Source organism: Megascapheus bottae, chromosome 18 (genome assembly GCF_031878675.1).
Source record: "Megascapheus bottae isolate mThoBot1 chromosome 18, mThoBot2.hap1, whole genome shotgun sequence".
Lineage (NCBI taxonomy): Eukaryota > Metazoa > Chordata > Mammalia > Rodentia > Geomyidae > Megascapheus > Megascapheus bottae.
The window spans coordinates 26,520,181-26,539,359 of record NC_143526.1 but is presented as its reverse complement, the minus strand read 5'-3'; the positions used below and the strand labels follow the sequence as shown (position 1 = coordinate 26,539,359).

Sequence of the window (19,179 nt, the reverse complement as noted above, 5' to 3'; positions counted from 1 at the left end):
ACAAGTCTATGAATTGCATTTGAATACTAGTCACTACACATGATAGGAAATTAAATGTTTGGGGGAGAATCTGCCTGTTAATTTTTTTTTTTTGTACTGAGGGCTTGAGCACTGTCCTTGGGTTTTCTTAAGGCTAGAGCTCTACCACTTGAGCCCCAACACCACTCTGGCCTTTTTTCTATGTATGTGGTGCCGAGGATTTGAACCTGGGTCTTCGTGCATGCTAAGCAAGCATTAGGCCAAATTCCCGGCCCCCTGACTGTTAAATTCAGTGAAATCCTTTTCTTACTTAGCATGTTACAGCAATAGAACATTTAAGAAATCAGAATTGAACCTCATGATGTTACAAATTTTAGGAATCTGTTTATTTAGTTAATTAGTTGGTATTTCTTTTTTAATTTTAAGACAGTACTTTGATGTATAGTCTAGGTAGACTTCAAATTCACAATTCCGTCTCAGCCTTCCTAATGCTTAGATTATACTAATGCTGGCTGATTGACAGTCTCTCCAATTTATCTGTTTGAACTGGTTGCAAACTAATTTTCAGATCTCATCCTGTGTGTAGCTAGTTTTATAGGTGTGAGGCACTGCTGCCCTGCTAAGGTGGCCTTGTAAAAACAGAGTTTAATTATTAGGGAAAGGGAGCCTGCAACACTTGCCTTTAACTGTTTCCCCTCCTCTTTCCAGATAAGAACACATGGACTATATTACAGACTCAAGGTGCCCTTGTACAAGGAGGATATGGCCACAGCAGTGTTTATGATCCCCAAACCAAGGCCCTGTATGTTCATGGTGGCTACAAGGCTTTTAGCGCCAATAAATACCGGCTTGCAGATGACCTCTACAGATATGATGTGGACACCCGGATGTGGTATGTGCTTTTCTTGAGCTTTTACGTTAAAGTGTGAATTCTGTATAAGCAATTGGTAGGAAAATGTGTTAAATTTTTGTCTTCAGGTCTGGCAGATTTAGTATTTAGTATTTAGTATTTAGTATTGTGCCTAGAGAAATTAGGAAATAGCCATAGGATTAAAAAAAAAAAAAGAAAGTGGATACTATTTTTATTGTTGTATTATTCTGGTAATTTTTCTGTAGAAGGATGATTAGAAATGCTTAACATTTTGTGTTTTCATATACTGAGTATTACTGTAAAATTTTGTACCTTCAGAATTCTAAGGAATAAAGCACATAGCTGATATTTTTTAAAATGTCCTGTGGTTTCTTTGTTGTGCGAGAATCAGAATTCAGGCCCTTGCACATGCTAGGTAAATGGTGTACCACTGAGAAATACTCACATCAAGATAGATTCGTTTTTGTGTGTATGTACTGATCCTGGTCCTTGGTGCTGTCCCTGATCTTTTTTACTCAAAGCTAGTGCTGTACTACTTGAGCTACAGGTACGATTCTAGCTTTTTTTGGTAGTTAATTGGAGATAAAAAGTCTCACAGACTCCTGTCTGTGGTTGGCTTTCTTGAGCTGCAGTTCTCAGAGCTCAGCTTCCTGAATAGCAATGATTATAGACATATGCTACCAGTGCTCTGCTGATAGACATTTTATTTTTTTTTTATTTTTTATTTTTTAAGAAGCTCTGATCCACAGATCTAAACTTTATTTTTACACATAAGACATTTTTTTTTTTTTTTTTTGCCAGTCCTGGGCTTGAGCTCAGGGCCTGAGCACTGTCCTTGGACTTTCTCAAGGCTAGAACTCTACCACTTGAGCCTCAGCAATACTTCCAGCTTTTTCTATATATGTGGTACCAAGGAATCGAACCCGGGTCTTCGTGCATGCTAGGCAAGCACTTTAACCACTAAGCCAAACTCCCGGCCCCTGATTTTATTTTTAAGCCTGACTTTGATGACCAGTGTCTTTGGCATCATCCCATAAAATCATCAGACAAGATTTTCTCATTCCTAAATATTATTACATTAATTTTAACAAATTTAAGTTGTGAAATAATAATAAAGCATGTGATTCTCCTTTTTTTGGTATTCCCTCACATTTTTTTTTTTTTTTTTGGTGGGTCATGGGGCTTGAACTCTGGGCCTGGGCGCTGTCCCTGAGCTCTTCAGCTTAAGGCTACCACCCTACCCCTGAGCCATAGCCCCACTTCCTGTTTTCTAGTGATTCATTGGAGATAAGAATCTCAGATTCTTTACTGCCCGGGCTGTTTTTGAACCTCGATCCTCAGATCTCAGCCTCCTGAGTAGCTAGGATTACAGGCATGAACTACTGCACCTGGCTTCCCTTACATTTTTGACATGTTGCCATGAATATGATTTTACATTTTATCTGCCAAAACATTGCCATTATTGGTGACTGTGTAATTACTCTGTTGTGTAGTCATACTGAGCCTGTGCAGTTGGAAGTAAACATTGTATACATACACTTCTGTCTGTATTGTTTCCATCGCCTGGCTATTGTGAATAGTGCAGAGATGAACATAGCTAAGCAGGCGTCCTTATAATATCCTGGATCATGATGTTCAGGATAGATGCCCAGAAGTGGTATGGCAGGATCATAGGGAAGGTCTATTTTCAGTTCTTTAAGGAACCTCCACACTGCTTTCCAGAGTGGCTGAACTAGTCTACATTCCCACCAGTGTAGGAGGGTTCCTTTTTCTCCACAACCCCGCCAGCAACTGTCATTGTCTGAGTTCAAAATCTTGGCCATTCTTGTTGGGGTAAGGTGGTATCTTAGGGTTGTTTTTATTTGCATTTCCTTTATTACTATAGATGATGAATATTTTCCCATATGCTTTTCTACCATTTTAATCTCTTCTTCTGTTAAGTCTCTCTTTAGTTCCCTTGCCCTTTTAGTGAATGGTTTATTAGGTCATAATGATTTTTAAGATTTTACTTATTGCAGAAAGTTACTTACATAGAAAGAAAAGTCTGAAAGTTAATAAAATGGTTATGTTTGCATTAGCAGATAGAAAAATATTATTTAAGAACTAACCTTGTATTTATTATTTTTAAATAAACACAAAAGGACCATTCTTAAGGACAGCCGATTTTTCCGTTACTTGCACACAGCTGTGATAGTGAGTGGAACCATGCTGGTATTTGGAGGAAACACACACAATGACACATCCATGAGCCATGGAGCAAAATGCTTCTCTTCAGATTTCATGGCTTATGACATTGGTAAGTTGTCCAAAGCCATTTTAGCTTCAGGAGTGAGGTGTAATTATAAACAGTATTTTTAAAGTAACTGAAAATGGTTCAAAATTATTAGGCCATTTGAAAAGGGATCCAAATGGTAGTTTTTTTAAAAGTGTTTTGAGGGTTGTTTTTGTTTGTTTTTTGCCTGTCCTGGGACTTGAACTCAGGGCCTGGGCACTATCCTTGGGCTTTCTCAAGGCTAGAATGCTACCATTTGAGGCACAGCACTACTTTCAGCGTTTTCCATGCATGCGATACCAAGGAATCAAACCCAGGTCTAGTGCTAGACAAGCACTCTACCACTAGGCCAAACTCTTGGTCCCTCGATTTGTTTCATTTTTTGTTTTTTGGACTGAAGTTATACATTTATTGAAAAGTATAATTTTCATATTAGATTCTATTTGAAACAACTTGTTGATTGCTTAAATGTTAATTTTTGAGGCTGAGTTAAAGTTAACTAAGCTCTCCTTTGTTACACATACTTTATATAATAGTTGTGTACACTTATAACCGTCAACATTATATTAGAGTAGATTCTATAGATTATCTGTGTATTTCATTACCCAGAGAAAAGGTTTCACACATCTTCTTGATGTGATAATGCACTTGACCAGAAGAGGGCAAGATTTATTCATTCATGAAAAGCAAATACCAAATACTCTATTGTATAAATATCAAATGTTCTTTTTTTAACCATATATATATATATATATTATAAATAGTATATATATATAGTATATAGTATAAAACTTAATCTTTTAATCTTTGTTCATTTATAGGTCAATGGAATTGAAACTTGTAAAACTGAAGGTCTACCATGAAACAAACCATAGACCTATAATTTTTCATCTGTATTTTTCCATTACAACTGCTAAAGTTTGGTAATTCAGTGTAGAGAAGAGGAGAACAATATGAGGGTTTTTTAAGTTAGAAAACATTCTAGTGAGCTTGGGATATAGCTAAAAGATAGAGTTTGCCTAGCATGTGGAAGACTCTGGGTTCAATCACATCTGAGTAGGTAAAACAATAGGCAGTTGGGGAATGTCATGGATTGAGATGATTTACTGCTTAGTATTAGCATTGCTGTGTGATCCGTATTTCTCCTGTGACCCTCTGCTTTGCTACTGCTGCTTTCTATCCTAGGGACAATAATTCCTTTGTTTATGAATGGCAATCTATTCTAAAATATGTTTTTCTTACTCCTAGCCTGTGATCGTTGGTCAGTGCTTCCCAGACCTGATCTCCACCATGATGTCAATAGATTTGGCCACACCGCAGTCTTACACAACAGGTAACCAGAAAAGTGGTTACATTTCTTTCCTTGTGTTTGAATGAAGTAAACATGAAGAAGAATTGGATTTCTGTATTATTTCCTCTTCATCTCATTAGTTTTTCACAGAATCACATAGATATAAATTTCCTGATTTTTGTTTTAAAATATTTGGTGTAGATATGAACTTCTTCAAACATTTTATTGATAAGGTTATATTTTTGTCTTGGATTGGCCTTAACCTGAAACCATCTTACCTTTGCCTCCCGAGTAGATGGAATTATTGGCATGTACCATGTCTGGCTCATTTTCTGAGATAGTGTTTGACTAATGTTTTACCTAAGCCGATTTTGAACTACAATCCTCCTTACAAGTAGCTGCAGATTTTAAGTGTGAATTGCCAGTCCTGTTAGACTGTGATTTTGAAAGCAATGAAAGGGAAGGTAAGAGTTGTAGAGGTGTGAGGCACTGAGCTTGTGGAAGAGGCAGCACTCCTTTGCTAGCTAGCTCCAAATATCCTTGAAGGCTTCTTTACTCTGCTAAAGCCAGCAGGTGAGTCAGAATTGCTGTGAACACTGGGAGGAATGAGCTTACTTGGTTTAAGCAACAGATTGACTAGTTGAGTCTAGCCTGCTTCATGTGATACAGCAAGATTAAAGTGAAACCTGGGGTCTAGCAAGGTAACCCACACCTGTAATCCTAGCTACTCAGGAGGCAGGGATCATATTTGGCAGTGAGCCCCTGAAAAAAGTTTGTGAGGCACCATCTCAACCAATTAACTGGGCATAGTGTTCACCTAGCTATGAGAGAATAGGAGAATTGCGGTCAATACTGCTCTGGGCATAGGTTCAAGACCCTATCCTCTAGATAACTAAAGCAACAAGAGTTGTTGGTATAGCATAAGTGGTAAAGTACTTCCCTGTGACCAGATTATGAGTTCAACTACCAACCAAAAATAAAAAAGAAACTTGGGGGATGGGAGCATGGCCTAGTGGTAGAGTCCTTGCCTAGCATGCACGAAGCCTTGGGTTCAATACCACGGTACCACTTACACAGAAAAGGCAAGAAATGATGCTCTGGTGCAAGTGGTAGAGCACTAGCCTTGAGCAAAAAGTGTCCAAGGACAATGGTCAGGCCCTGAGGACTAGCCAAAAAATAAATAAATAAAACGTGGTACTGAGGGTTTGTTTCCTTGGTTATTAAAATGTGCGGTTTTTAGATATAGTATTGAATATGTAAAGAGCCACATAATCTTTATGCTTTAATTAGTTCTCTGTTGATTTGGGGAAAATTGAGGCATTACACGACAGAATCACCCAATTCCTCATTGTAAATTAGTATTGCAGATTGCAGGATATCCTTGAAATCCTCTGGTCTAAACCCTCAGTTAATACAGGAATCCCCTCTGCCCCTGTTCAAGGTTGGTAGACATGCCTAGTAAGGACACACCTTTAAATGTGTCAGGAATGGATAGCTCACCTGGGAAGGAAACTCCTTTCCTTTCCTTTCCTCCAGATATTTAAATATAATATTAACTATTCTATTTGCACAACCACCAACTGACCCTTTCTTCAGATTCTGATCTGGCACAGGTCTGATAGGATTGAAGATATCCTAGTGAACAGTGCACAGGAAGCACAGAGACATCACACATATGTCAGATACTGCCCTGAACATTCCATGCTACAAAAGATAATCACTTTTATAAACTTTATGAGCCTTGTTAACAATTCTGAGAGCAAGCCAGGTACTAGCTGAGATTACAGGCATGTAATCTCAGCTACTCAGGAGACTTAGATCTGAGGATAGTGGTTCAAAACCGAGCACAGAATTCTATGAGACTCTTATCTCCAATTAACCACAGGAAAACTGTAAGTGGCCCTGTGGCTCTAGTGGTAGAGCACTAGCCTTTAACTGAAGAGTTCAGGGACAGCGCCAAGGCCCAGAGTTCAAGTCCGATGATCAACCAAAGTAAACAAACAAACAAGCCCCCCCTACACAATTCTGAGAATAGCATTTAAAATTTTTTCCAGAAAGGACTGTTCACATGGCCTCAGTAGTGTCTGCTTAGCAAAGTAGCACCTTCTGTGCCCCCCCCCAAAAGAAAAACTTTCCCTCAAGCGATTATTGCAGTTACTTTTGATTTAGTTCTGTGAATGTAGATGCATTGATGTCAACTGTCATTCATTTAATTATCTAGGCAATTTTTTTTTAAATCCTAAATGTAGTTGCAAGTTTGTTTTGTTTTTGTTTTTGTTTTGCCAGTCCTGGGGTTTGAAGTCAGGGCCTGAGCATTGTCCTTGGGCTTTCTCAAGGCTAGTGCTCTACCACTTTAGCCACAGCACCACTTCCAGCTCTTTCTATGTATGTAGTACCAAGGAATCAAACCCGAGTCTTTATGCATGCTAGGCAAGCACTCTTACCACTAGACTAAACTCCCGGCCAGTTGCAAGTTTTGTTTTTTTTTCTCCTCAGTCCAGCACATCGGACCCTGAGGGTTTTATTGATTTTTGTTTCCTCTGTATATATTTTTTCCATTTCTTTGCATACTTTGCAATATTTTGTTAGAAACTAAACATTTAAAACAATATAAGGGCTAGGCATGGTGTTTCATGCCTGAAGTAGCAGGTAGGTAGGAGGCACAGATTGAAGGATCTCAGTGTGAAGCTGATCCAGCAAAAATTGTAAGACCTTCCTTAGTTGAGCCTTCCCTAACAAGTTTATGACCCTGAATTCAAGGTTTAATACTGCAAGCAGTTACTACATTGTAGTTGTAGTAAGTCTGGATTCTGATTGCCTCACCAACACTACTGGGATTGTTATTTACTTGTGCCTTATATGTTGTAATTCTTTTGTTGTTGTTGTTGTTGTTGTTGTTGTGGGACTTGAACTCTGGACCTGGGCTTACCACCCTACTCCTTGAGCCACAGTGTCACTTCCAGTTTTCTGGTGGTTAAGTGGTGGTTAAAGTCTCACAGACTTTAGTGCCCGGGCTGGCTTTGAACCTCAATCCTCAGATTTCAGCTTCCTGGGATACAGGCTATATATTGTTATTCTGTAGATTCTGCCACTACTGATTTCCGTGCTTGTTTATTCTTGTTTCTATTTTAAGCCTGACTTTGTATGGATTGCCCCTATGTTATTGTTCAGCCATTAACCAGCCAGTGGTTTTGCCCCAAAACTGCAATCAATAAAAGATTCCACTATATGCTGGTGGATCTGTTTGTACTTTGTAGAATGTTTTTAAAGTTCTGTAAGTTTATACAATCTGCCCGGGTTTTCACTTTTTGTATCTCTAATAACTCAGTTTCTCTAAGAAAGAGAAGATATAGTTAGGGCTTCTCTGCTGTCTTCTAAGTATTCTTGAAATCTTATATAAATACAGATGACCACAAATCAGGATGAAAAATGGAATTTGAGAAGAAAAAGAATTATTTTTGAGACCTTGAAAAATAATTTGAGGATTTCTGATATGTAAAATTTGCCTAAAGATTGACTAAAAAATGTATCATGTGTTTGTTATATAAATGCTCAGTAAATTCCCTCTTTCTCTTTCTTTTTTTCCTCTTAGCACCATGTATGTGTTTGGTGGTTTCAACAGTCTTCTTCTCAGTGACATCTTAGTATTCACCTCAGAGCAGTGTGAAGCACACCGGAGTGAGGCTGCTTGCACAGCAGCAGGACCCGGTATCCGGTGTGTGTGGGACACAGAGTCAGCTCAGTGTATCTCCTGGGAGTTCACAACTGAAGAACAAGCACAAAAGTTAAAATCAGAATGTTTTTCCAAAAGAAGTATGTTTTTTTCTCTACTTACAGTTTAAGATGCTAATTTATTGAATTATGAAAGAACCCAGCATTTGTGCACTTGTTATATTCACCTCATGATCCATAATTATTTATTAGTAGCTAGTGCATCTTTAGGAATGTTTAAAAATCAGTTTATAAACATCTTTACTATAAATGAGAATGCCATATGCTTCCAGGAAACTGTTAGTGAAAGGAGACAAAACTTTGCAGGCATTATATAGACTTTATATATCAACTTCAGAACTATCTGCCTTAATGCTATCCAGTGGAATTTTTTCTTTCTTTGAGACATGTTCTTATTATGCAAACCAGACTAATTCTCTTGATTGCTAGGGCTGTCATAGGTATATGGTACCAGGCCTACATATGGTACTTTTTTGTGTGCCACTCCTGGGAACTTAAACTCAGAACCTGGATCCTGAGCAGGGTTTTGTTTTGTTTTTTTTTCCCCAGTCTTCGGCCTTGAACTCAGGTCCTGAGCACTGTGCTTGGACACTTTTTGCTCAAGGCTAGCACTCTACCACTTGAGCCACAGCACCACTTCTGGCTTTTTCTGTGTATGTGGTACTAAGGAATCGAACCCAGGGCTCCATACATGCTAGGCGAGCACTCTGCCACTCGACTATGCTCCCAGGCCTCAGTTTTTCATTTGTTTGTTTGTTTTGCTCAAGGCTAAGACTCTCCCACTTGAGCCATAGCTCCACTTCCAGTTTTCTGTTGGGTAATTAGAGGTCTCATGGGCTTTCCTGCCCAGGCTGGCTTTGAACCATATTCTTTAACTCTCAATCTCCTAAAGAGCTAGGATTATAGATATGAACCACCACCAGCACTCAGCAGTAGTTATCTTTTTTTCTACTTTTCTTTTGAACTCAGGGCCGAGGCACTGTCCTTGAGCTGTTCTATCACTTGAAAAAAAATTTTTTTCCAGTCCTGGGGCTTGAACTCAGGGCCTGAACACTGACACTGTCCTGGGGCTTTCCTCAAGACAAGTGCTCTACCACTTGAGCCACAGCACCACTTCTGGCTTTTCTATATATGTGGTACTGAGGAATCAAACCCAGGTCTTCATGCATGCTAGGCAAGCACTCTACCATTAGTCCAAACTCTCGGCCCGTGTTCTACCCCTTGAGCCACAGCACCACTTCTGGCTTTTTCTATGTATGTGGTACTAAGGAATCGAACCCTGGTCTTCGTGCATGCTAGGCAAGCATTCTACTACTAGGCCAAACTCCCGGCCACTTCTGGCTTTTTGTATGTATATGGTACCAAGGAATTGAACCCAGGGCTTCGTGCATACTAGACAAACACTCAACCACTAGGCCACATTCCTGGCCCTGCAATGACCCTTTTTTGATAATAGAAATGTTATATAGATGCCCTGTTCCAGGATGGTAGCCATGGGACTCTCAGATAAGTTAAATGTGGCTGGTGTTACTGGGGAATAGAAAGTAATATTTTGTTTATTTATTCTTTTTTGCCAGCCTGGGTCTTGAACTCAGGGCATGAGCACTGTCCTTGGGCTTTTTCCTCAAGGCTAGCTCTCTGCCACTTGAACCACAGCATTGCTTCTGGCTTTTTTTTTTTTTTTTCAGTGGATTATGGGGCTTGAACTCGGCCTGGGCACTGTTCCTGAGCTCTTCACCTCAAGTCTACTGCCCTAACCCTGGGCCTGGGCATTGTCCCTGAGCTCTTTAGCCCACAGCTACCACCCTACCCTTGATCCAAGCCCCCCTTTTCATTTTCTAGAGGTTAATTGGAGATAAGAGTCTGAAGTTCTTTTGTGCCCGGGCTGGCTTTGAACCTTAATTCTCAGATCTCAGCCTCCTGAGTAGCTGGGATTACAGGTGTGAGCCACCATGCCTAGCTTTGTTTCTGGCTTTTCTATGTTTGTGGTACTGAGGAATCAAACCTGGGTCTTCTTGCATGCTAGGCAAGCACTCTATCACTAGGTCAAACTCCCTGCCCTTTACAAAGTATTTTCTAACTGTGATAGTTGGATACATCAATGATAATAAGAGAGATAGTTGCTGATGATGAGCAATGATCCCTGCTTCTAGAACCTCCAAACCATTCTCTTCATCCTGCTTGTTAAGCTTTTTTGCCCTTTTGCTCTGAACACAGATTAACACAGTGAAGTTGTATGCAAGAAAGTCTTGAAAAGTAAGAAGTATTTATGCAGAATATTTATTAGAGGGGGCCAGGAGTTTGGCCTAGTGGTTATAGTGCTTGCCTAGCATGCACAAAGACCCGGGTTCGATTCCTTGGTACCACATATATAGAAAAAGTCAGAAGTGGTGCTGAGGCTCAAGTGGTAGAGTTCTAGCCTTGAAAAAGTCCAAGGAAAGTGCTCAGGCCCTGAGCTCAAGCCCAGGACTGGCAAAAAAAAAAAAAAGAATACTTATTAGACATCAATTTAAAATTCATTGACTAAATTTCATAACTCGTAGAATTGGTGTTGAAAGTTATGGTGGACTATGCTATCTTTTACTTTGCTGGGATGCTCCAATTTCAGCTACTTCAGAATGTAAATCCTCAGTAAGAACCTGTGTGATTCACTGATGGAGAATAGAGATTAGCCAAATCTAGTAGGATTAATACCTGTCTTCTGGTAAGGACAAAATCAATGAAATAGTCACCTTTTAAAGGGAATTTTAGAAGTTAAAATTAAATTAAAGTACATTGGAAATACTACTGAGTTATCTCAGGAGTTTCTTAGATGTGTGAGCCATTTGCCATCTCATCTTAGATGTTGACACCCTATTTCACTCCTAAGTGAGCCTGATTGTTTCCATGGTAACCAGGGAAAGAAGAACAACTTAAGGGGCAGACTGCCTTGTTTTTGTGAGAGTGGGCCTAGTTTATGAGTTCCACTATGTAACACATCCCTGAGATGATTTAAGAAATCACAGTAGGGTTGCAGTTTCTCTTTTCTGCAAAGTGCAGCAGATCTACAGTAACCCAGAAGTTCTGATACTCATACTCTTGAATTCACTGCACAAAATGTAGTTTGACCAGTGCTTCCTGTGGTATGATGGTAGTATGTATTTCCTCCTGTGATACTGCCTTGAGTATGCCTAAATATGACTTGCATTTGTGACTCAGAGGGAGTCTTGTTGGTTTGTTTGTTTTTTCCTATTATATTCTCTGGCTCCTCAACAACTCCTGTTGTTTATTCAAGTTGGTTGTTCCCCCACTCTTGGAAGAAAAGTTCTCAAAGACCCCAGTTTGTACATCAGTTGTGTCTCATAGTTGTTAAAGTAACCTACCTTTGCTTTTCAGTTTTTACCAACTTAAAAAAAAAGTCTGGGGATCCTGTTATTTTAGAGTGAACATATGAATTTATTTTCCTTCCCGTTTCACTCTCCCTTCCCAACTATATAAGTTTTTTTTCTTTTATTGATCTTTCTTGGCTTATGTTTTACCAGAACCATCACAATTCATGAGTTTTGTTTTTTTTCTCTTTATAGCTTTTGAGCATGACAGATGTGATCAGCACACGGACTGTTACAGCTGTACAGCCAACACCAATGACTGCCACTGGTGCAATGACCATTGTGTCCCTATGAACCACAGCTGCACAGAAGGCCAGGTCAGGGCCTGTTACTCAAGGGCTTCACAGGCTAAAACGTAATCCATCTGGGCTTAGGTGTAGGATGAATGTAGGGCATAAGCAATTGTCCAGAGGTTGTATGCGTGCCGTGTGTGTGTGTGTGTGTGTGTGTGTGTGTGTGTGTGTGTGTGTGTGTGTATGTATCTTTGTATGAGGGAAAATGTGTGTGAGAGAGTAATGGGGCATGGCTTTTCTCCTGTATTTTTCTCTCTAGGCTAGTGAACCTCAGCCTCTGAATAGCTCAGATTATAGGACTGGGACGATTGGTGTCCAGAGATTTATTTTTTTTTTTTTTATTTTTGCTAGTACTTGGGTCTGAACTTGTACTTGTCTAGCTTGCTTGGCTGGTCTTCTGTCATTTGAGTCATGCCTCCAGCCCCAGAGGTTTTTTTGTTGTTGTTTTTTTTGTCCATAGTGGGGCTTGAACCCTGGCCCTGGGTGCTGTCTCTGAGCTCTTCAGCTCAATGCTAGCCTTCTACCACTTGAGCCACAGTGCCATTTCCAGTTTTCCGATGTTAATTGGAGATAAGAGACTCACAGATATTTGTGCCTGGGCTAGTTTTGAACTGTGATCCTCAGATCTCAGCCTTCTGAGTAGCTAGGACTGCAAGTGTGGCCACCAGCGCCCATCCCTGCTCCTTATGTTTTTTTTGTTGTTGTTGTTTGTTTGTTTTGTTTTTTGTGGCCAGTCCTGGGGCTTGAACTCAGGGCCTGAGCACTGTTCTTGGGCTTTCCTCAAGGCTAGAGCTCTACCACTTGAGCCACAGCACCATTTCCAGCTTTTTCTATGTATGTGATACTGAGGAATCGAAGCTGGGCCTTCGTGCATGCTAGGCAAATACTCAACCACTGGGTCAAACTCCCAGTCCTCCTTATGTTATTTTTAAAAATGGAATGTAGACTTAGTTTTATCATTGCTCAAGTTTTCTTCTAGAAAATGATAATGTATACATTCTGATACCAAGGCTTTCTGTCCATAATTTGTGTAAGGCGTTTAGGAGAAGGTAAAACTTATATCTGAGGATTTTGTTCCTGATCATGGCTTCATGGCTGTAGTTAAACTAGATCCTGGGTCTGAAGCTTATAGTGGTGAGCTTATTCCACTTGGGTAAGGTCTGAGGAGAAAACTAGGACTTGAGTCAGGTGTATAGTGGCCCATATTGTAGAAATGATAATCTTTGCAAAATCTGTCTTTTTTTATTTGGGGGGCAGAGATTGACTCACCATAGTGCCCAGGTTGGTTTTAAACTTGTGACCCTCCTCAGCCTTTCAGATAACTGAGATTACAGGCATGTGTCACCATGCCCAGCATTTTCCTTATGTTATATTTTGGTTCAGCATAACTTTTGTAGTCTCTATATATGACTTTTGAAATTGTCTTTTCCAGTCCTGGGGCTTGAACTCTGGGTGTGAACATTGTCCTTGAGCTTTCTCAAGGCTAGAGCTCTACCACTTGAGCCATACCACCACACCTGGATTTGTCTATGTATGTGGTACCAAGGAGTCGCACCTGGGTCTTTGTGAATGCTAGGCAAGCACTCTACCACTAGACCAAACTCCTGGCCCTGAATTTTGAATTTTTAGCTATAAGAGACCAAAGAAGATAAAATGACTCAGATGTTATAGTTTCAATATTTTTCTATTTATTTTTATGGGTCATGGGGCTTGAACTCTGGGCCTGGGCTCTGTCCCTGAGCTCTTCAGCTCAAGGCTACCACCCTATCCTTTGAGCCATGGCCCAACTTCCTGTTTTCTAGTGATTAATTAGAGATAAGAGTCTCACAGTCTTTAGTGCCCTGGCTGACTTTGAACTTTGATCCTCAGATCTCAGCCTCCTGATTAGATAGGATTACAGGTTCCTGGCATTTATGGGTTTTTGTTTTTTGATTTTTGTTTTGTCAGTCATGGTGCTTGGACTCAAGGCTTGAGCACTGTCCCTGAGAATTTTCATGCAAGGCTAATACTCTACCCCTTTGAAACACAGTACCACTTCTGGTTTTCTGGTGGTTAATTAGAGATAAGAGTCTCACAGACTCTGGCAAGTCCTACCCATGATCCTCAGATCTCAGCCTCTTTGAGTAGTGAGGATTATAGGTACCAGGTGAGCCACTGGTACCCAGCTCAGCAGTTTGGGTTGTGTTGCTTGAACTCAGGGCCTGAGCATTATTCTTGGCTTTCCTCAAGGCCAGAGCTCTATCTCTTGAGCCACAGCACCATTTCTGGCTTTTTTCTTTTCTTTTTCCTCCCTCCCTCCCTCCCTCCCTCCCTTCCTCCCTTCCTCCCTTCCTTCCTTCCTTCCTTCCTTCCTTCCTTCCTTCCTTTTTTTTTTTCTTCTAGTCCTGGGCTTGATCTCAGGGCCTGAGCACTGTTCTTGGGCTTTCCTCAAGGCTAGAGCTCTACCACTTGAGCCACAGCACCACTTCCAGCCTTTTCTATATATATAGTGCTAAGGAATCGAACCCCAGCCTTCATGCATGCTAAGCAAGCACTGTACCACTAGGCCAAACCCCTAGCCCCATTTCTGGCTTTTTTTCTATGTATGTGGTACAGAGGAATTGAACCCAGGTCTTCATACATGCTAGACAAGCACTCTACCACTAGGCCAAACTACTGGCCCCAACATAAAAATCTTTTGTTCACTGTGTTCTAGATCTCCATTTCCAGGTATGAGAAGTGCCCCAAGGATAACCCCATGTACTACTGTAACAAGAAGACCAGCTGCAGGAGCTGTGCCCTGGACCAGAACTGCCAGTGGGAGCCCCGGAATCAGGAGTGCATTGCCTTGCCCGGTAGGCCTTGTGGTTTACTTTGTGTGTGGACCCAAAACTTCATCCCATCTCCTCAATATTGTAGAGTGTAGATTGAACCTACTAGCGAGGAGCATATGTTCATTCATTCCCTTGCCCTCTTAACTAAAATATAGTTCCTAAATCTTTCATTTGTACTGCCCTTTGAAATGACACAAAATATCACCTAACTACTCTGGAGAATTAAATGACAATTTGTCTTGAGGTCACTGATCCTGCCCCATTGTTCTTCCTTGAGATAGAACTCCATAGTGTCAGCAGCCAGCCTCCAGGATAGATCACAATGAGTACTTCTTACTGGCCAGTGGAATTGGTTATCTGCTTCCTGGGGAAGGAGAGGGAGGGGGAGGGGGTGCACCTTCTGCCAGGAGAAGGAAACAAGAGATACTTGTATTAGCAGCACTTCCTGGGATAATCTTCAACCCTATACCTTATGGTATCCTGAGGTTTGGGGATAAACAGGCTGAGAATAGCAAGATTTCAACCATGATGTCCAGGAAAGGTGGCTCTCTGCAGCAGCGCTGTCTGCATGAACAGGGCAATTGTGTTGGACTTAGCCCATTTTTGAATATCCTTTAGAAGAATGTGATTGAATTTCTTGTTCTGTATCTCAAGCTTTAATGTGCAACTAAATACTTGAGCACCTTCTTAAAAGACATCTAATACAGATCTGGAGTTGTGCCCTAGAGTCTGCATTTTAATTAGTCTTCAATGCCACACTGAGGAAGAAGTCTATCTGCTCTTAAATGTCTTTCTCACAATACTTTCTATTGGTTTCAGTGGCTGTTTTGGATAATAAACATTGTTGATTGTGTCTCTCAGATGATTCTGGATCTGATGAGCCACTTGGCTCACTTGCTATCATTTTATGTCCAGGGAGCATCCCTAGCTTCTGCACAATACCTTCTGTGTGTTCAACATGATCACAGAAGCAGATTGCAAGCCTGCTTTGTTGCTATAGCCTTATCACTTTTGAGATTTTGCACTTATTTGTACTTTCTGCTTGGTAATATGTAAATAGTGCGGCATTTGGAGACTGTAAATATTGCCATATTTGCAGTTCTCTATTATACTTCTGATTTGCATTTATCTGCTGGGCACTAAGGATTTTAGTGTTCTTTTTAATTGTTATTCAGAAAGAAGTGTGCAATTTAACATTGACAGCAAACAATTTTCCTCAAAGATTAGAAGATTTTCTTCTGAATATACTTCCTGATATTGAGGAAATATGATTAATAATTAATGAATCTTTTTTAATATTAAGTATTTGGGGGGAGGACTACACTATGAATTGAGGCCCTTACTCTTTGTTAGCCAGGTACTCTACCACTCGACATTCCACTATTCAGTCCATCAACGTGTTTTTAGTCCTTGTGTTGTGTATTTGGAAATGAGTAAATAATGTGTCTGATGTCCTTACCACATCCTGAGGAAGTGTCTAAAATTTGAATCACAAGAATTATTTAGGTGTTCTGTAATTTGAACTAACAGTATAGTACTGTGGTATATTTCTAAAACACTTTTTTTCCTTTCCCCCACCCAAAGAAAACATCTGTGGCATTGGCTGGCATTTGGTTGGAAATTCATGTTTGAAAATTACTACTGCCAAAGAGAATTACGACAATGCTAAATTGTCCTGTAGGAATCACAATGCCTTTTTGGCTTCCCTCACAACCCAGAAGAAGGTGGAATTTGTCCTTAAACAGTTACGAATAATGCAGTCATCACAGGGCATGGTGAGTTAATTAATATCCTCAGACCTGCAGTTGCCAGTCCCTGCCTTGTGCGAGGTGTACTGGCAAGAGAAGAAATGCAAGTTAACGTGTTATACTAGCCTATAGAATTACATTGTCAGTCTTTTCTTTTAATACTTCTTTTTTTTTTAATTTAAAATACTAGCTGATGGTTCATACCTATAATCCTAGCTGCACAGGAGGCTGAGATCTGAAGATCATGATTCCGTGGTAGGTCAGGCAGGAAAGTCTCTGAGATTCTACCTCCAATTAACCATCGGAAAACTGGAAGAGGTGCTGTGGCTCAGAGTGGTAGAGCACTAGCCTTAAGCAAAAAGAGCCCACAGACAGTGCCCAGACCCTGAAGTTCAAGCTCTATGACCAACCAAAAAAGAAAACAAAAAGGCATGGAAGGCAATACTTCTTTGTATATAACCAATACTCTATAAATACTGGTTAAATGACTTCATATAAGAATAGTTATTTTAGCCAGGCACAGTGACTCATGCCTGTAATCCCAGCTACCCAGGAGGCTGAGATCTGAGGATTAGGGTTCAAAGCCAGTCCGGCTTTGTTTGATTATTGCTTTGTTATTTATTTCTATAATCTGCTCTTTGAGCTATATTTTTGTCCTTTGTAAAATGGCCATAACGGAAGAGATTATGTATCTTAAACTGACATATCTTGAGTTTAGGGAACAGGGAGCTTTTCTTGTATCTGTGAAGTATATCTAACTTAGTGGTAGAAGTAGTATTTTGGTCAAAACATCGGTGCATTCATAAGTGTGTCTGTTTTATCTATAGTCCAAGCTCACCTTAACTCCATGGGTTGGCCTTCGAAAGATCAATGTATCCTACTGGTGCTGGGAAGATATGTCTCCATTTACAAATAGTTTACTGCAGTGGATGCCATCTGAGCCCAGCGATGCTGGCTTCTGTGGAATCTTGTCAGAGCCTAGTACTCGAGGATTGAAGGCTGCAACCTGCATCAACCCACTCAATGGCAGCGTCTGTGAAAGGCCTGGTAAGGACATGAGTGAATAAGGTGTACTGGCAGCTTTTTGGGAGAGTGTGTAGGAGGTGTAGATGGTGTATTGATTTCAGTTATGTTTCAAGCATAACCCCAAATTTTAAATGAACTGGGAAATAATCTGTGCCTCTGATTAGTTTGAGCCATTCAAAAACCAGCAACACAAAAACTGAAAATAGCATTACTCAAAAACCTAGTATTCTAATTAACCTAGAGACTGACTGATTTGTTGACTCCAATAAGTGAAAATTTTTCTGAAAAGCAAATTTCTTGGTGTTGGCAGAGAAATGCTGTGGAAGAAAGAACAAGAAAGAAAATAAAACACAAGATTAGAAAAACAGCAAGTCACTGCAGGGGTAGTATTGAAAAAGCTAGTATCAGCAGGGAGTTAAGTGTTGAGAGCAATTGTGTCACTGAAGCCAAAGGCCAACAAGAACTATGCCTGTGCTATAGCCGAGTGCCGAGTACCTTCTGTGGTTTGCGTCCTGAAAATTTCTCTGTGTTTTCCTTCATGTAATGTAGTCCCTGAATGAATTCCATGACACTAATATGTCTTAACCCACATTTGAAAACCTTGGATTTAACAGACACATCGTTACTATAAAAGTATCCCTCTTGGGTTTACTTCCAGCCAACCACAGTGCCAAGCAGTGCCGAACGCCATGTGCCCTACGGACAGCATGTGGAGAGTGCACTAGCAGCAGCTCTGAGTGCATGTGGTGCAGCAACATGAAGCAGTGTGTGGACTCCAATGCCTATGTGGCTTCTTTCCCTTTTGGCCAGTGTATGGAGTGGTACACGATGAGCAGCTGCCCTCGTAAGTTAAAAAAGAACCCAGACATTCATATGTGCCCTACATGGGAGTGAAAAGTACTTGTCATGGGCAGTGATCTCAGCCCTTAAATGTTTGATAGACATACTGGATCTGATCTTCTGTTCAAGTCTGTTCAAAAGCTGTGTTAAGCTAGGCTTGCTTAATGACAGAATGCACACAGAATCAAACACAGTGATAAATTTAACAATTGTAAATAAATCAAATATATTGTACAAAATATTAGGCTCTTTAAGGTCATTATCTCTTTTTTTTCCCCCCTTCGGTCAGTCACTGGGCTTGAACTCTGGTCCTGGGTTCTGTCCTTGAGCTCTTCAGCTCAAGGCTACTGCCCTACCCCTGGAGCCACAGCACCACTTCCTGTTTTCTGGTGATTAATTGGAGATAAGAGTCCCACAGACTTTTCAGTGCCTGGTCTGGCTTTGAACTTTGATCCTCTTGTCTCAGCCTCCTGAGTAGCTCGGATTACAGGTGTGAGCCACTGTACCTGGCTTCATTATCTCTTTTAAATGGTCTCTGTAGAATAGTAATTTTTTAATCACAGATGTTTGTTGTTGTTGTTTTAAAAAGGTAATTTAAACATAATGAATTCAAATCTGCTTATGATAGTAAATTGTAACTTGTGTTTTCCTTATAGCTGAAAATTGCTCAGGCTATTGTACTTGCAGTCATTGCTTAGAGCAGCCAGGCTGTGGCTGGTGTACTGATCCTAGCAATACCGGGAAAGGGAAATGCATCGAAGGTTCCTATAAAGGACCAGTGAAGATGCCTTCACAGGCCTCTAGTGGAAATGCCTATCCCCAGCCGCTTCTGAATTCCAGCATGTGTCTGGAGGACAGCAGATACAACTGGTCTTTCATCCATTGCCCAGGTAAGATGCCTGTATCTACTACCAGTTTATGAAGAGTAAAATCTTGAAATCTATAT

General features: G+C 40.5%; 1 protein-coding gene across 1 annotated transcript in view; it reads left to right on the top strand.

The window, feature by feature from the left end:
• Window positions 1–19,179, top strand: part of Atrn (attractin) — a 102,549-nt gene that overhangs the window by 53,924 nt on the left and 29,446 nt on the right. The window contains exons 9-18 of the mRNA XM_090352058.1: window positions 688–871; window positions 2,992–3,146; window positions 4,371–4,455; window positions 8,006–8,226; window positions 11,709–11,830; window positions 14,502–14,640; window positions 16,204–16,394; window positions 17,195–17,414; window positions 18,052–18,237; window positions 18,890–19,123. Of these exons, the coding sequence (XP_090208184.1) occupies window positions 688–871; window positions 2,992–3,146; window positions 4,371–4,455; window positions 8,006–8,226; window positions 11,709–11,830; window positions 14,502–14,640; window positions 16,204–16,394; window positions 17,195–17,414; window positions 18,052–18,237; window positions 18,890–19,123 (1,737 nt within the window). The remainder of the gene's footprint in view (window positions 1–687; window positions 872–2,991; window positions 3,147–4,370; window positions 4,456–8,005; window positions 8,227–11,708; window positions 11,831–14,501; window positions 14,641–16,203; window positions 16,395–17,194; window positions 17,415–18,051; window positions 18,238–18,889; window positions 19,124–19,179) is intronic.